Source organism: Aquarana catesbeiana, linkage group LG07, assembly GCF_042186555.1.
Source record: "Aquarana catesbeiana isolate 2022-GZ linkage group LG07, ASM4218655v1, whole genome shotgun sequence".
Lineage (NCBI taxonomy): Eukaryota > Metazoa > Chordata > Amphibia > Anura > Ranidae > Aquarana > Aquarana catesbeiana.
Window position 1 is genome coordinate 286,496,450 of NC_133330.1, and position 19,122 is coordinate 286,515,571.

Sequence of the window (19,122 nt, forward strand, 5' to 3'; positions counted from 1 at the left end):
TTACCTACTGGGTCCTTAAGGGCAAAAAACATCCACCACAAGAACCAACAAGGTCTTATCAGAGCAAGAAATGGTTGGGTCAACCAGAGGGACTGTCCATTTTGGAAGGAAACCTTCCTCAAAGTATCGCTGAGCAGAAGGCTTTGGAAGAAGAAAGAAAAAGTATTTCAGAGTGGGGCCGGTCACTGAACAAGACAGGCTCTAAGAGTGAGCTTGGTTTTTTCCCTTGGATTTATCCTTGGCCTTGTTTAAACTCTAAGGGCCGGTTCACACGGGGGCGACTTGTCAGGCGACCTAGCCGCCTGACAAGTCGCCTCCCGTTCTGTACAATGGAACCGTTCTAATCGGAGCGACGCAAGTCGCTCCGACTTAGAAGAAAGGTTCCTGTACTACTTTGGGGGCGACTTGCATAGACTTCTATACAGAAGTCGTCTTGCAAGTCGCCCCGGCAGTCGTGTGCAGGTCGCCTCGGTGAGGCGACCTGCAAGTCGTGCCGCCTCTGGTGTGAACCGAGGCTAAGAATGAGTGAACTGGGAAGGTCTTAGCAGGTTTGGGCATTTTTAGGGCACTGTAGGCTGCTGGGACCAAGGAAGTTTGCAAGGATTGCAGTGCTGTACATTTGGAAACAGTGTTGTCAACTGGAGAAAGCACACCACGAGAAATAAAATTGGTGTGCCACCACAGTAATAGGGAGAACAAGACCAAGGCTGCACAGGTGCAAAGATGGACCCATGGAAAAGATCCTGTGACAAAAGTGGCTGAAAAGGGTGCCAAATTAACTACTTAAGGACTAGCCTCGTTTTGAGATTTTGGTGTTTACAAGTTTAACACAGTTTTTTTTTTTTGCTAGAAAATTACTTAGAACCCCCAAACATTATACATTGTTTTTTTTCTAACACCCTAGAAAATAAAATGGCGGTCATTGCAATACTTTTTTTTTCACACCGTAATTGCGCAGCGGTCTTACAAGCGCACTTTTTTTGGAAAAAATTCATTTTTTGAATAAAAAAAAAAAAAATAAGACAACAGTAAAGTTAGCCCAATTTGTTTTATATTGTGAAAGATAATGTTACGCCAAGTAAATTGATACCCAACATGTCACGCTTCAAAATTGCACCCGCTCATGGTATGGCGTCAAACTTTTACCCTTAAAAAATCTCCATAGGCAACGTTTAAAAAATTCTACAGGTTGCATGTTTTGAGTTAGAGGAGGTCTAGGGCTAGAATTATTGCTCTAACGATTGCGGCGATACCTCACGTGTGCTTTGACCACAGTTTTCATATGCGGGCGCTACTCATGTATGCGTTCGCTTCTGCGCGTGAGCTCGTCGGGATGGGGCGCTTTAAAAAAAAATTTTTTTTTTTATTATTTATTTTACTTGATTTTATTTTTTCACTGTTTAAAAAAAAACAAAACAAAAAAATAATACTTTGGGCCACTTATTCCTATTACAAGGAATGTAAACACCCCTTATCCTCAGATCTCATATTTGAACAAAAATGCAATGAAAAAAAAATTTGTCATTTGAAAAAATGACTTTGAAAAAAATAGCCCTTTAAGACGTATGGGCAGAAGTGACGTTATGACGTTGCTTCTGCCCTGTTATGGTATGGAGACGGGTGGGGGTTATCTTCTCCTCACTGGTCTCCATACCCTGACATGGCCAGGTCCCGATCGCCTCCAACGCTGCCGGCGGCTCTGGTAAGCGGCGGAGGGCGCAGGAGAGTGGCGGAAGGGAGGGCTCCTCTCCCGCCACCGATAACGGTGATCTCGCTGCGAATCCGCTGCAGAGACCACCATTATCGTAAACAGGACCGGCTCCTGAAGAGATGAATACCTCGGTTGTGGCAGCAGCTGCTGCCGTTACCGAGATATCCATCTTCAAAGTGCTGACGTATATGTACAGGAGCTGGTCGGCAAGTGGTTAAAACAGCCAGCATTCCTGCGCCATAGATGCAGCACCTTATTTACAAGGTGTTGAAGTCCATGCTCCGCTAATAGCCCTAAGGAGATCAGAGCAACAGCATGCTGTGGACTAGGAAAGTGGTCCTCCTAGATGGGTATACCCACAAACAAGTCTTCAGGAACAGGGCTCCACTAGCTGATGAACCACGGTCCTAGACCAGTAAAGCACCCTGTGACTAAAAAAAAAAAAAAAAAAATGCCCAAAGCAAGGTTACAGGCTGGCTCCCCATCATCTTTCAGACAGATACAGTCCCCATCAGGGCGCAGGAATCAACCCTTCCAGAAAAACTGCTGAAGGAAGCTGCAGTGGCAACGGAGCAGTCAAAACTTAATAGCAGGAATCTTAAAGCATTTGGAAAGGTTTTTTTTTTTTTTTGTTTTTTTTTTTAAAAGCAAGTAAGGTTTCCCAAGATTGAAGACAATCAGTGGAAAAAAAAGGCTTGTGTGAGAATATCTTGCAGCATTTTGTTTGCTCTTTCTTTTGGCTACTGTCACCTAAAAGGTAGCTGCATATAACCCAAATTTATGACTAAAGATCCTGTGTCATACACAAGAAAAGCACTTTTGCTTAGCTTATCTTTGCTCGATCAATAGCTGGCACTTACTCCTCTCCAAAACGCTTGTGGCTAGGCTCTCGCCATTATAACATTGCAGGACTGATGGTCCTGCACTGTATGCGATGGCATAAAAGCTACAACCACTGAATAGAAGAGGCTGTGGGGGACTTTGCACATAGAAGGAAGGAGGAGCCTGATGAAGTGATGTATAAAAGGTATGTTCTTTTTTTTTTTTTTTTTTTTTTTTTTTTTCAGTAGCCTAGGCACACACGCATTTGGATCATGTACTGTATTAACCTTTTGATTTACCTGGGGTTTATTTATAAACCATTACAAGTCCTGCCTAAGAGCAGAAACAGCAAAGCAGCTACAATTTCCTTTGAGAAAGTGGATCCAGTGGATATAAATGTAATGTATTACAATGTGATGATTAATACAACAAAATGGATAGCAAGCACTTCTTCGTAAAAAGTAGCCTAGGCAGATCGCTAGGTTTCTTCTTAAAATGGAAAAAACATTTTTCAGGTTTTATTTAGCATTCTATATACTGAGACCAGAAAAGACCTCTGCTCAGAGATGCACGATTATAATACAGTGAGTACTTAAGAAAAGAAGCAATTGACTTACATGCAAATTCTATTTTTTGGAGAATAGTACAGGACATAGGCTGGATATTCAGATATCCTGAGTTATAAGCTGGCACCTTCAAGTGATTGAACACTGTCAAAGCTTTAATAGGCACACCACCTGGGAATACCCCTCTAACTCTACCCCACTGCATGAGACTTCAGTTTTTTTTTGTTTTTTTTAGCAAGCAATACAGGGAGAGGGAAGGTGTCCTGTACTGTACATCAAGAGATATGGAATTTACAGGCAAGTCAAAATTCCTCTTATCTTTATTGTACAGTACAGGACACAGACTGGATATTCAAAGAACCTTGTGCTCCCCCAAGCAATGAATAGGAACAACACGGCAAACAGAACTGTGCCACAGAGGCCCAACACCAAGGGTCAACAGACCCAACAGTGCTGCTGCAAGAACTTGGGGTAGAAAGCAGCATCTTTAGAAGCTATGACGTCTACCAGGTAGAACTTGAAGATATGAACTAAAGACAAGGTTGCAGCCTTGCAAAACTGAGCAAGAGATGTTGGAAGGCCCAGAAAACACCCACCAACTTAGCAATAGTAAATTTGAAGCAGGATGTCACTTGCAAGACCCTGGCAACACAACAAAGTGAGAATCCATTTTTGTTATAGGAGCTGTGGCTTTTGAAAAAACTCTGATGGCTCTGACAATGTCTGGAAATCTCTTTAGGGTGCTTAGAAGCAGAACACAAAAAGGGAAGGAATACGTTTTCATTAAGGAGCCAGTAAAGCTGGCCATACATGGATCAAAATTAGGCCACGTTGGGAGGATTTTCAATTCAACTTTGGCTGTTCCTGTTCATCCTGATCGACTTCTCATGAACGATACTGCTGGAAAATTTCCTTTTGTCCGAATTTTCAAACCATCACTTGCAGCCTATGAGCTGCAGTGTCGATTAGTGTATTCAGGAGGCAGGGGAATCCTGCTGTCAGAATACAATGACACATGATTCCCACATCCACACAATGTTGGCTGAATGAAAAAACTGAATCATGTATGGCCTACTTTGTCTTTGTGAAGGATCAAGAATAGCTTCCTTCAAGAGGGAGATGCCATTTCAGAGACACATCTTACTAGAAAGGCCACTTTGCAGAAAAGATTATCCGAAGGGTTTCCTGATGAGTTCAGAGACCATGTTGCCTGAACTGTGAGGAAATAGAACCCTCCTTCCCAGCCTGTGAAGCTAGCATGTTATCACCCTCCATGGGTGTGGTAGCAACAACTTCACCATTGTCAAGACTTGACTGGATATTTTACAAAGCTAGGGCGTTTCTTACTTGGCTGGAGAGGCGCATAGGGAAATCAAAAGGAAGGAGTGTGCTTATTTAAGGCCAATAAGATGGTGCATTGGAAAGGCCTTGAATGGAATTGAGCAAAGGGTACGGTTTTGAATGAGGCTCAGAACTCTCATTTAGAATCTCACTGAAGGATGTCTCTGATCTTAAGATCCTAGCAAGCGAGGGAGAACCCAAAGTATTCTAGGTGAAGGGAATGTTGGAGAACAGAGTTTTGAAAGTTAATTATCCAAATGAAGGTCTGAAGCAGCTTAATAATCATCCAGACATTTGCAGATAGTTGAAAAGGAAGGGAGTCCTTCAGAAGAAGGTAGTCTAGGTACCCTGTTACCTGAATGCTCCAAGTTCTTAAGAAGGCAAGAAGAGGTACAACCAACTTTGTGAATACTCTAGACGCAGAAGTGCAGGAAGTACTGATGTGGTGGGTAAATGGGAATATACAGATAAGCATCTTGGAAGTCTACTGATGCCAAGTATTCACCTTGTCCCAGGGAGTTTACAGCTGACCTTCCATGTGAAATTTGGAAACTGAAAATACGCCTTTTAGGTTTTTTTTGTTCTAGGATAGGACCAAGAGGACATTGGGTTTTGGAACTGTGCACAGGTTTGAAAAGACTGGAATAAAATCCTTTGAAGCGGTCCTCCTGATGAACAGAAAAGACCACTACTACCTGAGACAAAAGTATTTAGGTGGGCTGCAGATTCAACAGCCCTGACAAAGATTTAAATTTGTTTCAGAAGGAAACAAAGGGATATTGGGGGGGGGGGGGGGGGGTTATATACATATGCTGGTCAGGATGTGGTTAAAGAGAGCCTTTAAAAAAGTGTCTCAAGTTTTCCTTTAGTATTTTTAAATGAAGGAACACCTTCTATAGGCACAGTTAGATGTTTAAGACAGAAAGTAGGGTCTACTACTGGATCAGACTGTTTTTTAGTGAACTCTTTTTGAACTGAATTGAGTTTGGCAATGTTTCACGGAGCGGTGAATATCTTTACAAGGTAATCCAATCCTAAAATTGTACATCCTATTTGTTCATGAATTGTGAATGTCATTTTTGGTTTAGCAGTTCTTTTAGTACCCAAGTGGGCATAACAAAACTGATGAGAATCGAGTGTGACAATGCCAAGGCTTTTGCGCAGAGCAGAAGTGGGCATACCTGCACTGGCAAGCATATTATGTGAAGTCAAAACATCAAGTGTACGAGAAGCCGGGGGGAGAAATCTTCAGCGGTCTCCTCTAACACTGCCTCTGGGTCCTTTTCATTCCCCTAAATATCTACATCCTATCTACAGAGTGTTTTGCAGGCCTACAGCAGAGTGAATGTTCACCTGAACTGTTGACGTGGTTCCCCTATGCCTGGTTTCTGCAAATGGTGAGGGTATTCCCTTATGGGGGTGACCATGGAGTAGGATGCAAAACTGGGGTAAGCATGTCTGTGAAGAAGTACGCAGTAACCCAGGTACAGATTGTCCTGCAGGAAGTCCCGATGGTAAAAGTACATTGGGAAGTGCCAAAATATCTTATAAATGGCTTTAGGTGGAAGTGGTGGTAGAAGTGCGATTTATGATGCGATTTACCACCAGGCCATCTGCACAAGGCTATGCTCTGAATGATGGATTAAGCAAAAATATACTAACAAGGCCACTCATGAGAAGTCTATCGATAAAAGGACTTCTCATTGATAGACTTCACATAAATGGGAACAGCCATACGTGGATCGAAATTTGGCCAGCTCCCACTGAACTGGTCCCAATTTTGATCACTGGATGGCCAGCTTTACTGGTCTGTGTTGCTGGTCCCCTAATCAGGGTCCAGGCTTCACCCGTCAAGGTGGAGCAGCTTCAGGGTCTGGATTCCATAGGGAGGCAGTGGCCTTGGACCTGTATAGCACCCTGTAGCTAACTACAAGTGCCAAGGTGAGCACCCAAGCAGGATTCAGTACCTGAAGCAACATTATAGGTGATCCCCACACACAGCGTGAGGGCTGGGAACAGCTCCCAAGGTTTTACCAACCCAGATGCATTGCTCCCATTGTTGAATTAAAAGACAGTGAGGAGTTGACAGAAGAGTTTATTGAAGAATCCGAAGGAAATTAATAGACTAGTGAGGTAAATGATAATTTTGTAAGGGAGAACATGTCAACTGTATCAGGACACTAGCAAAAAATTGAGGTGCTGCAGAGTGGGCAGGGATACAGGAGTGCGCCTAGGGTCTAGCAAAGCCTTGCCAGTGTTCAATCACCTGAAGGTCCCAGCCTATAACCCAGTAGCAATTAGAAAAACTCTTTTCTAGTAGGATTATATAGGCGTGGGCTGAGACAGCGTGTTTTTATATAAGAGAATAAAAATACTTTTAATTTATACAAAAATATTTAAAAAGCAACACATGTACATCAAAAGCGGCTTTGCATTCAATAGTACATCTCCTAAAGATACAGTATGCAAAAGCAGATGAGGAAGAACTCTTGATGTACATGCAATTTCCTTTTAAATATTTTGTGTAAATAAAAGTCTTTTTATTCTCTTTTATGAAAATACACTGTCTCAGCCTAAGCCTATACAGTCCCACAAAAAAGATGGTTTCTAAATACTATTAGTTATTGGGATGATGGCACATTCAAACACCTTATCACTATCTACTACAGCCTATAACCCAGTGTCTATGAATAGCCAGCCGGTGCCCTGTATTGTATGATTGATATAATACATTTCTGTTGCCTTACACAAATACTGACAGCATTCTTGGTCCATTTCGCTGAATTACGTATGCATTACACTAGTGCAATCATCATAAAAAATAGAGCACCAGAGGGAAATCCAGGATTGCAGGTTTACTTAACATGCAGGCTCTTCATCTACACCAATGACAACCACAATTCGGAAGGTACCCAGAAATCTGTCAGCTCACAGGCCTTAGGTAAGGTAAATTAAACTAATCAGTCAAATATTGATTATGGGATTGGATACCATTAACCCAATAAGCAACAGCATGCATGTTTAACAGCTTTTATTGATCTATAAGCATCAATGTGCAGTAAATAAGGGCACCAAGTTTCATATACAATATAGTGTTGCATACCTTGCGGCCATATAGACAAAAAGCAATAGGTGCAGTGGCCAGCATCACATAGCACATGACCATGTAACACAGAACCTAACTATGTATGTATAAGAATGCCAAGCAACTGAAAAATTCAGCACCATACTATGCATGGCACCAGAAACCTCATAAGCACTTACAGAAAAAAATATCCAAAACATAAAAAATACAGGCAGATTAACATTGTGCTAGATACTTCAGAAGATTACTGCAGTGGGCAGGGCAGAAAACTAAGCTACATGGGGCTGAAATGGATGGGTCTTTTGTAGGGGTCAACCGATTATCAGAACGGGCAATTATTGGGGGCCGATATTCACATTTTTCAAATAATCGGTATCGGTCAGAAAGTTACCGATATTGGTCAGACCTCCTCCCCATCTCTGCCAATCTATGTTAGCGGTGTGGCCAGCAACAGAGAGATGACATCTCTCACTGACCACCTTGCATCAACGCTGTTCTGCCCCTACAGTGGGGCAGCAAAGGCAGCTCTTTACAAAGCTGCAGCTGTGGGCGAGCAGAGAGATAGTTACGTCATCTCTCACCACCTGCCTGCATGTGGAAGTTTACCCACTCGGACGCCGCTGGGGAGGTGCTGCCAGAAGTAGTGTAAGTAGTAACACGCTGCATCTGGGTGACAGTGGCAAGTGACAAGCTGCATCCGGGTGACAGTGGCAAGTGACACGCTGCATCTGGGTGACAGTGGCAAGTGACACGCTGCATCTGGGTGACAGTGGCAAGTGACACGCTGCATCTGGGTGACAGTGGCAAGTGACACGCTGCATCTGGGTGACAGTGGCAAGTGACACGCTGCATCTGGGTGACAGTGGCAAGTGACACGCTGCATCTGGGTGACAGTGGCAAGTGACACGCTGCATCTGGGTGACAGTGGCAAGTGACACCAATGGACAGAATATTGGCACCTGATGTCAGATATGGGCCTGAAAGGCTGCCGAAAAATCGGTATTGGTATCGGCCCTGAAAAAACGATATCGGTCAACCCCTAGTCTTTTGTGTCCATGCTGAGTATGAAGGTTGAGTACAGTACTGGTGCTATACGGATTATAATTTACCATACTATTCTGTATTCTCTGCCTCTCACCCTTCTGTGGATATCTAATGCAGCTGGGGAAGGAGATGGTTAAACACTTAATTTCATGTGCGCTAGACCCTTATATAAAATGTTCTGTCTATTTTCCCTTATTTACCATATGCATTCACAGCGAGACCGTCTAGCACCCTGGAAGCAAAACAATTTTACTTGGATTTCCCAAAAAAGCAACTGGTTGGAGACAATTTTGTAGCTCTAAAGCGGTACCTGAATCATGCAGTAGCTCCGCGCCTCGCTCACCTGCTGCTGATCAGTCCCCTTCTTGCTGTGGTTCTGGATGTAATCCACCAGCCCATGAACAACAGTCTTCACGGCCACAAGACCGTTCTCTAGTTGTTCCCATGTTGGAGGTGGAGCATCTAGAAAAGGATAAACAAAATAAATCTCTTCAATTGTCAAGATGATGCTAGAAAAACTAATTTTTACACACTTTAAAAGAGAATTTTTACATTTTTTTTCAGATTCATAATTACCTAGGTCGGATGTTGCACCTGTCCCCTGGCCCCTCTAACACCGAGAGGCGAGCGATTGAACACTGCTGATCGCTTAGTTCTCTCAGCTCCCTGGGCAGATAGCTGGTGACTGTCAATCAGCAGCTCTCTGCTCAGCCCCCTCCTCGCTCACTGGAGCACTGGGCTGTGGAGGGGGTGGCAGCGGCCAGATCCAGAGACCCTATGGTCGTGATGACGCCCGAGCCTGGATCGACTCTGACGTTGGCAGACAGCGGACTTCAGCCCGCTCTCTGCTGAAAATGGGTCGCAGGAGTTCAAAACAAACTGCACTCCTGTGATCCACAGGAGAGGGTATAGCAAAATGCGCTTTGGCTGTACTACTTCTTAAATCTCAGGAACCTAAAGCATTGTCATAAAAGAGTATTTCTCTGCATACTTCATTAAGTTTGATGTATTTGAATATTAAAGTAAAACTCCTGCCAAAAACAAATAAAAAGCAAATTAAAAGATAAAATAAAACCAGTATAATTCTAGCAACTGGACAATGAAAGGAGAAACAGCACTGTGATCATCTCATCTCACATTCACTCTTTCTCCTCTTATCAGCATGCTTCTAGTCTGCAAAAACTGGCTGGCCCCTTGTACTGCTTCTTCCGTTTACACGCCAGCTCTGTTATACAGACAGCAAGAGGCTAATACAGGTCAAATTCAGTTATTTACACTGCTTGCATTTAAAATGCATTAAGGATTACAGAGATGCCATAATTTGTGTCTTTTAGATTTGCCTCCAGTTCATCTTTAATTCTGGTATAAGTAGAGTAAGGCTAAGTATTCATGAATGAAAAAAGCAATGTACAGTAGGTGTTGCTAAACGACTCTCTGAATAAATCTGTAGTATAACTGTATGTGGGTATGTGGGCAGTACATATACCAATGTTGCTAGGTGGAAGCAGTCACAGTCACCTGCAATATCAATTTGTGCTAGTCAGCCATGTAACATCTGACTTAAAACAAACTCCTTCATTATAAATATCTAGTAGGGTCACTAGGAATTTATTAGGTGGTTTCCAAACAGAAAAGGTGCCTACGGAAATTAGACAGAATGCCCAGTCCCACCATTTACAGTCCGATTAGTAAAACTCTGTATGTTTGTAGGCAACTCCACAACTATAGCTGAGCCTGCTTAAGGGAGAGTTGATTCCCCACAATTGATTTTCCCAGCCAATTACTATTTGTATAAGTGATGTAACTAAGGCTGTTACAATCCTATGCAATCCAAACTAAACCATTAATGCATGTATGCATATTTTCATCATGTGCACAACGAATTCCGTAAGTTCAAATTCTTGTAAGACAGACTACAACTTCAGAAGTGAAGTCATGTATTCTATTGTATTGCATGTATTCTACTGTTTCCGAGCATACGTGGTCCTGGTCACACGATTTTGAATACTAAACGAATTACACAAAAATCGGTCGTTTCATTATCGTATGATAATTTTTTGTGCTTCTCCCTTCACGACTGTTCATGCGAAAATATCTGATCGGCTCTCAAAAGCTGTGTACTAATGATCAGAACATCGAACGATCACTCTGAAAGCAGTATTTTTCATCAGATTTTCTCATCATGCGTACTAGTCATTCAATTCCAGATTTCTGTCAGGTTTACAAAACACTTACCGGGGCTTGGGTCTATATTTGCCAGCAGCTCTAGATGGGGACGTAATCTGTTCAGATTGGCAGGGTCTCCAGTCCTTTGTAGAGCAATGGTCAGTTCCTGGACACTCTGCGCAAACGAGGCCGGGGTCTGCAACTTAACAAAACCTTTCTTGTAATAAATGAACTAGCTTGACTTTCAAACTATCAAATTAGAAAAATACACAGGGTAAGGGTAGGAACACAGAACCAAAAAGGTAATGGAATAAAGATGGGGCACAATCATGTACATTGTAGAAAACAGAACAAGACAAACAGACAAAAAAAAATTGGCTGGGGCAGGAATGAGGCGGTTACCTTGTCAATTATGGATTGCATATGGGATTTGTGAGACTGATCCCCATACAAAAGAGAGGACCATTGATCAGGAGCAATGCGCAGGCCAGCCTCCATAGCAATCTGCACAATCTGAGAATCATGCTCTCTGCGCAGTGCTTCATAAGTGCGAAACTCCTCCTTTAACTGCATCAGGGAGGAATCTTCATCACGCTTTGTGACCTGAAATTGTAAAATACTCTGTTAAGTCTTACACAGTTGTACGTAAACAGTTTTTGTCTGATTTCACTACATGATGTGGGCTTCCCACAGCAACTTCCCCTCTCATGTTGCATATTACATATATTTACTTTTTTTTTTTTTATTTCACCTTTGTACGTGTTTACCCAGCTAATCCTAAAAAGCCTAATACCCAGGCTGGTACATTGAACAATTTCCTTTACTAAATGATGCGGCTGCTGAGAGCTCATACTGTGTCTTAATGCATGTTGTTGGGCTTGAGCGCTTCTCAGCCAGAGGAAGTCTTGTATTGTTATTAACGAATACAAGGTTTTCCCTGATTAGCTATGGACATCATGACATGCACCCGCCTCTCCACCTCAGCCAATCAGAGGAAGCCTTGAATAATTGATAAAAATATCAGGCATCTTCTGAATGGTCGAGAAGCATTTAGCCCAACTTGATTTTGTTCCAACAGTGGAAAGTCTCTGCCGGAACACAGTGCTGCATACTGTATGTAGCTAATGTTACATACAGTATGATTCAAAGCTCACAGCAGCCTCATCACTTAGCAAAGGAAACTGTTTGGCCCAGATGAACTATTTAAAAGTATCAAACTGCTTAACTGCTTTGCTGAAGAAAAAAAAAAAGCAAATTTAAAGCGTAAATTCACCCAAAAGTCCACTGACATACTTGACACTTTCGGGGGGGGGGGGGGGGGGGTACCTAGTTTTGACAAGTACCTGCACTCACTTCCAGTCAGATGCGCCGCGGCGATCTGAGCAGAAGGTTCACCCCCAACCTCCATCACACATTACAGGTCCCAGAAGACCGCGGGACCATTAACAAAACTCACTGTGCTTCGCGCATGCGCAGTAGGTGACCAGCTGCAAAGCCGCAAGGCTTCACTGCCAGATTTCCCTTCGTTAAAAAGCCTGACGAAAGGGTCCGACGCAGCTCCGAAACATTGCACTAAGTCTTCTGTGATGTGATCATTCTTAAATAAAAGAATTGGATGTAATTGACGATCCGTGGTGTGCTGGCAAATATGTACATATGATTAGTTAAAATGCCAACGCCTGGATCCAAAGCCAATTTAAGAATCGGCTCGGTTGAGGACATCACTGGATTTCTGGACAAGCAAGTGTCCTATTAAAAGCCAGCAGCTACAGTATTTGTAGCTACTAACGTTTTAATATTTTTGAGGGGAGACATGAGCTCCTCTTTAAAGAGCTGAACTTATGTTCAGATTTTACATAAAACTCACTGAAAACCACTAGGGCCTTTTCACATTTGTTCATTTTCTTGCCGCAAAACACACAAAGTTTACTGTATGAAAATGCATTACAAATAAATAAAAATCCCTTTCAATCCTAAATGGCTGGTTCACATCAATTCACTGCAGTTTACTGTGTTTTTTTTTTTTGTTTTTTTTTTAAATTCTTTATTTGAGAAAAGATTAGCAATACAAAAACAAGTATATGATGGTACAATAAGTACAATAGTATAAAGTGTATATTGTAGGTTCAGCATAACCATTTAAGATTAACAGTATGGTACAACTGTTAGTAGCTAGAACATGAAACCCCAAAAGTTCACTAAGCCATTCTATGTGCTTATAAGTTGGGTGATACACCATTAGGTAAAGCTTGCTGTATCCCACATGATGTTAATCTTTAAACAATTTATTCGTAAGGGAAAACAGGGGGGGGGGGAGGAATACGGCCCGAGGGTCGTAAACCCTAATAAGGAACTGAAGACGAGAACTAAACTTAATGTGGATAGAGAATAAGATAGAAAAAAGAAATAAAAAGAGTAAGGGGGGGGGGGGGGGTTAGGAAGGGAGGGTTGTGGGATGGGAAGAACATCTTTGCCTCCGGGCTCGCCTTTGGTCCCACGGCACCCATCCCGATCTTTGTAAATCGCTGGCTAATCAAACCATCTGCCTTGTATACTCCTCCGAGAAGTAGAACTCGAGCCAATAGTACAACTTTTTGAGGTACTGTTCTCTAAGACCTCTACCTGTTGCCACTAGGTCCTCCATTTTGTTGATTTCTGCCACTTTCTTCAGCCATACACCCACCCCCGGAGGTTCCGCCCATTTCCAACACAGAGGATGCAGCTTTGCGCTGCCGTGACCAAGAGGGGAAGGATAGATTTCCTTTATGCCCTACCTGGTATTTCATCAAGATGTAACAGGAAAAAAACTCAGGGGTCCTGTCCGTGAACTTCTGCAAAATGCGATGGACCTCCATCTAGAATGGAGTTGGGGAACGGCAGGACCAAAAGATGTGAAAGAGAGAGCCTGATTCCTCTCCGCATCTCCAACACCGGTCCGAGCACTGAGGGGACATCCGGTGTATTTTGGTTGGGGTGTAATACCATCTAGAGAACACCTTAAACCCTGATTCCTGCTGTTTGGCACACACTGAAGTCTTGCATGAGAAGAGAAACATCCTCTCCACTTGACTATCAGTTAGCTGTAAACCCAGGTCCCGTTCCCACTTGGCTACGTAAGGATGTCTGAACCCCCTCGGGGGTGTGATGAGGATTTGATATGTTAACGAGATCACATGGCAAACTGGCTCTTGCTCCGAGCAAAGTAGCTCAAAGGACGTCAGGGTCCTCGCATAGAGTGTTGGGGTGGGCTGTGATCCTAAAAAGTGGGCTAGCTGGAGCTTTTGCCAGAATGTGAGGTTCGCTAAAAGAGGGTCAGTCATGATGTATTCCCTGGTCATCCATTTTCCATTGCTGATGTAGTGGCGGAGTTGAGATCTGCCAATCTTTCAGTTCCTGGAATCTGGAATCACTGAGTCCCGGGCTGAAGGCCGGGTTCCCAATTACTGGGGTTAGCGGAGAAGGGTTTGGTGCAACCGATTGCTCTCGAAAAGCTTTTTGGGCTATCTGCCATGTCTCACCCACCGTAGGGTGGTTTAGGGTACGGATTGAAAGACTTTTCTGACACCAAGGTAACCCTTCCAGCTCCACTCCTGAGAGAAGCCGCTCAATCTGAACCCATTGCTTTAGTATCCCGTGTCGACACCAGTCTATGATTCTCGTCATATGACAGGCAATGTGATACAAATTCACATCTGGGAGAGCCATTCCTCCCTGCAACTTTGGGAGACGCAGAATGGATTGTGCTAGCCGTGGGGGTTTCTGGGCCCAAATGAAGGAAACCATCGCTCGGTTCACCGCTCTAAGGAAGGAGCGTGAGAACCCTGACCGGTAGGGCCTGTAGGTGGTACAATATTCTAGGCATAATGTTCATTTTTATAATACTGCAGCGTCCGAACCAGGAAAACATGCCCTTCTGCCAAGTCTGTATGCCCCTTTTAATGTCTCTCAGCAGGAGGGGGGGGGATAGTTAGGAGGAAAAACATCCTCCAACTTCGTTTGCTAACGAAGTTGGCAGGGAGACATTTAACGCCTCCGATTTCTGGTAGTTGATTTGAAAGAAGGACAGCGCGCCATAATTCTTTAGTTCCATCATCAAGTTTGGTACGGATATCAGTGGGTTGGTTATGAAAAACAGTAAATCGTCAGCAAAAGCAGCTATTTTTGGAGACAGAGTTTCCCTAAGATGGAATCCCCTTATGTTAGGGTTATCCATCACTGTACGCAGGAAAGGTTCGAGGGTTAGAATAAAAATCAAGGGTGACAGGGGGCAGCCCTGCCTCATCCCGTTAGTTATCCCCAGGGAGGATAGTTGGCCATTCACTAGAGCTGATGGTCTTGAGTAAATAGCCAATATCCAATTTCAATTCATCATTCTCTGGCTGAGACCCACATGACGAAGGGTCTCAAACAGAAAAGGCTAATGCACCCTATCGAAAGCCTTTTCGGCGTCGGTTGATAGAAGTAGCATCAGAGTTCCCCGTGTTTTGGCCGCATTGATGAGGTTAATGGCCTTCGTGGTGTTGTCCCTCACCTCTCTAGAGGAAACGAAACCAACCTGGTCCCAGTGGACCAGTGATGAAATCCACTCCGTCAAACGCATTGAGAGGACCTTAGTAAAGATCTTTAGGTCCACGTTGAGGAGGGATATTGGTCTGTAATTTTGACAGTGTAAAGGGTCTTTGCCATCTTTGGGGATCACCGTGATGAAGGCCCGTAGGGTATCCTCTGGGGGAATCGCTCCCTCTCCTGCGTCATTAAAAGCAGCTAGAAAATGTGGCCTCACAGAAAGTCTTGTAATAAAGAAGCGAATATCCATTGGGACCCGGAGCCTTGCCACTATGCATTTGGGCTATGGCCGTGAGACCTCTTCCCCAGTAAGAGGCGGCTCCATAGCTGTCAGGGCTTCATCAGTCAACCGAGGGAGGCCCGATTTTTGAATATAGTCCCGAATGGCCTTTCATTCCAGGGACTTAACTCTCTCTGACGTTCGCCGCGGCAAGTTGTACAAGGAGGCATAATATTTGCGAAATTGCTCTGCTATTCCCTCCATTGTGTGCACCTTAGAGTTTCCTTCAACCATTAGTTCAGGAATAAAGGCATGCGCTCGTCGAGCTCTCAGGGTCCTGGCCAGTATTTTACCACACTTGTTACCGTGTTCGTAAAAGGTACGTTTACATTTTGCAATAACGGCCTTAGCCCTGACCAGTACCAGAGTTCTCAGTTGGTTTCTCAGAGATGTGAGATCCATCAGCACCTGTTTGGCTAATGATTGTTTATGGGAGGCCCTGATTTTGTCCAGAAGGTCAAGGGTTTGCTGGGCTCTCACCTTCTTGAAGCGTATACCAATCTTTATCAGGAGACCTCTTATGGTACATTTATGGGCCTCCCAAACCATCAGGGGGGTACAGCCCGAGTCTGCATTTGAGATGAAAAAACTCCTCAGTTCCCTAGACACCTCTTCCACGGCCTCAGGAGTCTGGATCAGGCTTTCATTAAGTTTCCATTGCCATTGTTTAGGCGCAGGGGGTAAGATATCTATGTCTACAAAAACCGGGGCGTGGTCCGAGAAAGTGATAGAGCCTATGGACGCGGATCTCACCCTCGACAAAAGAGATTGGGGCAGCATGAAAAGATCAATTCTGGTGTAAGAATCGTGAGGATGCGAGTAGAACGTATAATCTCTCTGGGTCCGGTTGAGGACCCTCCAAACATCCACTAGGTGAAAAGAATAAAAATTCTTCTTTAAATGTTTAAGTGCAGCATAAGAAACCTGAGAGGTTTGCCGAGACGCATCTAAGGTGGGGTCCATGGTAAAATTCATATCACACCCCAGAATCACCGCCCCCTCTACAAAGTCCTGGAGTTTTGTCAAAGTGGATTGTTTAGTGTGTTTTTAACGGGAAATTATTTGGACCCATTCACACAATGCATGTGTGTTACTATGTGAGCTGAAATAAAAGTGCATAAATGTAAATGTGCCCTTTTACTTTCCCTTGAACAATTTTGCCTCCATTTTGGATAAGGCTGTTTATAGGTAATTTGGATTTCCTAAACCATTCAAAGAATATAAACCTCACAATTTTCAGTATGTCCACAACCATATAAGCCTGCCAGATGCAGGTACCCTCTGCGCATCCATTAAAATGGGCCTACTAAGCACAATTTGGCAGCCTGGGCGTTCACTGTGGTTGTCAAATGTTCACATTTTTAGACTATTTTTAAAAGAAAATTACTTTGCATTTATTAGGAAAGATCAGCACAATACAATTCTAAACTTTGGAAAGTTCAGTGCTAAACAGCTAATGGCAATTATTACTTATTAGGATCTCAGATTGTTATGGTGTAAGAAAACTAAAACTCTATACCTTAAAGCAAGAGGCTCTGTACAACAACTGGACAACATGCCCAATGCTAGTTTTCGAGGCTTGAGGAAAGCGCGGTTCCAGTCTTTGCACCACAAACAAAACCAGAACCTTCCGGGAGAGTGCAGATCCGTCTTCCAGGGCCAGGAGGACAAGCTTGAGGGCTTCTTCCTGCATGGCTGCAACACAGATAGTTCATTAAAAGTCTTAAAGAGCCATTCCAGGAAAGTAAAAGTTAACAGTGAGGAACTAACAACATCCAGCAAACACTGCAGCTATGCTATATTCAAGAGTTCATTAAAATTTACGATAAACTGATTTCTCTGTAGTTGACTACAGCAAGAACTAGAGCTGAAACAATCAACACAATCTATTATAAAAATAGCTGTCAACTAATTTCATTTTCGATTAGTTGGCCTGCATAGAGAATGCATTATTTGTTTACATGTCAGTATACATAGTGCAGCACACATACAGCTCGATACACCGTCAATACATGTCAGTAAGCGGTGGGGAACTTGTGAATGTGTGAGGAGCAATGCCTCATGGGAAATGTAGTCCTGGGTAGGAGAAGGAAGTGATGTAAGGGCTCTGGGCAGGGAAGATCAGAATATGAATCCAGTGAAGCTGGAGGCTGATAGGCTGGAGTTATAGAAAGGCATTACAATTAAGTTGAAATAAACGTTTACCAGCATTGTTCATTGAAATAAACAAAGGACTACAGTCACGCAAAAGAAAAACACATTTTTATAAAATATTTATATCTTCCGCACACCACCCTTCATGCAGCTTAATTTATGACTCCTAGTTAAGATACACTGTGGGGTTGATTTATCAAAACGGGAGACTGCAAAATCTGGTGCAGCTGTGCGCGAAAACCAATGCAGCCATCGCATCTAAAGATTAGTAAGCTGCAATAAATTACATTTTTGGTATTGGGTTTAGATTTGAAATTAATGAAAAAAAATTTGCATATTGAGGTTTTTATCTGGCTAATCAAATAAAAAATTATTGGTCAAATAATTGATTATGAAAATAATCGTTACAGCCCTAGCAAGAACCTAGAAAGTGCCTCAAATGGTCATTTAAAATTCTGAATGAAGATTTAATTTGGATGGCTTTACTGAAATAAGGCCTTTAAATCCATGAGTCAAGCAGTTTATAACTTGTACATCACCTGTAACTTTCACAATTGTAAGACATTGGTTTGGAATTGTAGATTTAAAAAAAATTTGAATCTATGTTCTACCATACCTGGACCGAGGAATTGACAGCCACGGGCACGAACCGCTGCCCACAAGTTGGAGGAAAGTTGCTGGGGGTTCTGATGTTGCAGTATAAGCTCAGTGACCGTTCTCTCGCCCAGTGAACGAGCCGCTCGCATTGCTCGAATACGACCCTCTTCTTCCACCAGCTGACAATGAACAAGAGTCACCAATTTCCTCTGCATGGGGCGGCTTAGCACGCTTTGGGTGGTGCTATTTAGACCGACACCTGAAGGTGTGAAAAGATTAAAATAGTGCGGAAATGAAACCTTGGCTTTTATTTCTATTTTTTTATCAACCCTTTATAACATAACTGCTATTGGTTCCGAACAGGTAAGGAAGAATGCTAACACCACATCAGAAACCCTCACACATGAAAGTTTATTACAATAGATTATCCAACTCTAAACTGGCTCCTCTGGCTGACCAGTTTCTTCTCTTATGATCTACTTGATCGCCAACTAGGGCTACTGACTCTGATAAAGCTTAGAAGTAGCGAATACTCTGTTAAGTTTTCTATCTGAAGTAAGGAAAGGGGCTAGTGCTGCAAGTGACATTAAGTTTTGGAAGCTTTAAAGTTCTCCTGATGCAATAATCTAAGGAAACTGCAGGAGATCAGTGGGCAATTGTTAAAGGAAGCTGGTAGTGAGAGAATATGGAGGTTGCTATTATTGGGCCTCTGAACATACTAGTTGCTTGCATGTTATACTGATCTGAGGAACTGAACCTAAAAGGCAACATTTTGTTGGACAAAATGGAG

At 43.1% G+C, this 19,122-nt stretch overlaps 1 protein-coding gene across 6 annotated transcripts in view; it reads right to left on the reverse strand.

Moving 5' to 3' along the window:
• RC3H1 (ring finger and CCCH-type domains 1) overlaps positions 1–19,122 on the reverse strand; it is a 132,895-nt gene that overhangs the window by 37,457 nt on the left and 76,316 nt on the right. For 4 of the 6 annotated variants that reach the window (XM_073593431.1, XM_073593428.1, XM_073593429.1 and 1 more), the window contains exons 4-8: positions 18,352–18,591; positions 17,101–17,276; positions 11,138–11,338; positions 10,805–10,937; positions 8,880–9,031 (exon numbers count right to left, since the gene is read on the reverse strand). In XM_073593431.1, the coding sequence (XP_073449532.1) occupies positions 8,880–9,031; positions 10,805–10,937; positions 11,138–11,338; positions 17,101–17,276; positions 18,352–18,591 (902 nt within the window). The remainder of the gene's footprint in view (positions 1–8,879; positions 9,032–10,804; positions 10,938–11,137; positions 11,339–17,100; positions 17,277–18,351; positions 18,592–19,122) is intronic. The other 2 variants (XM_073593430.1, XM_073593432.1) reach the window with 2 other exon arrangements.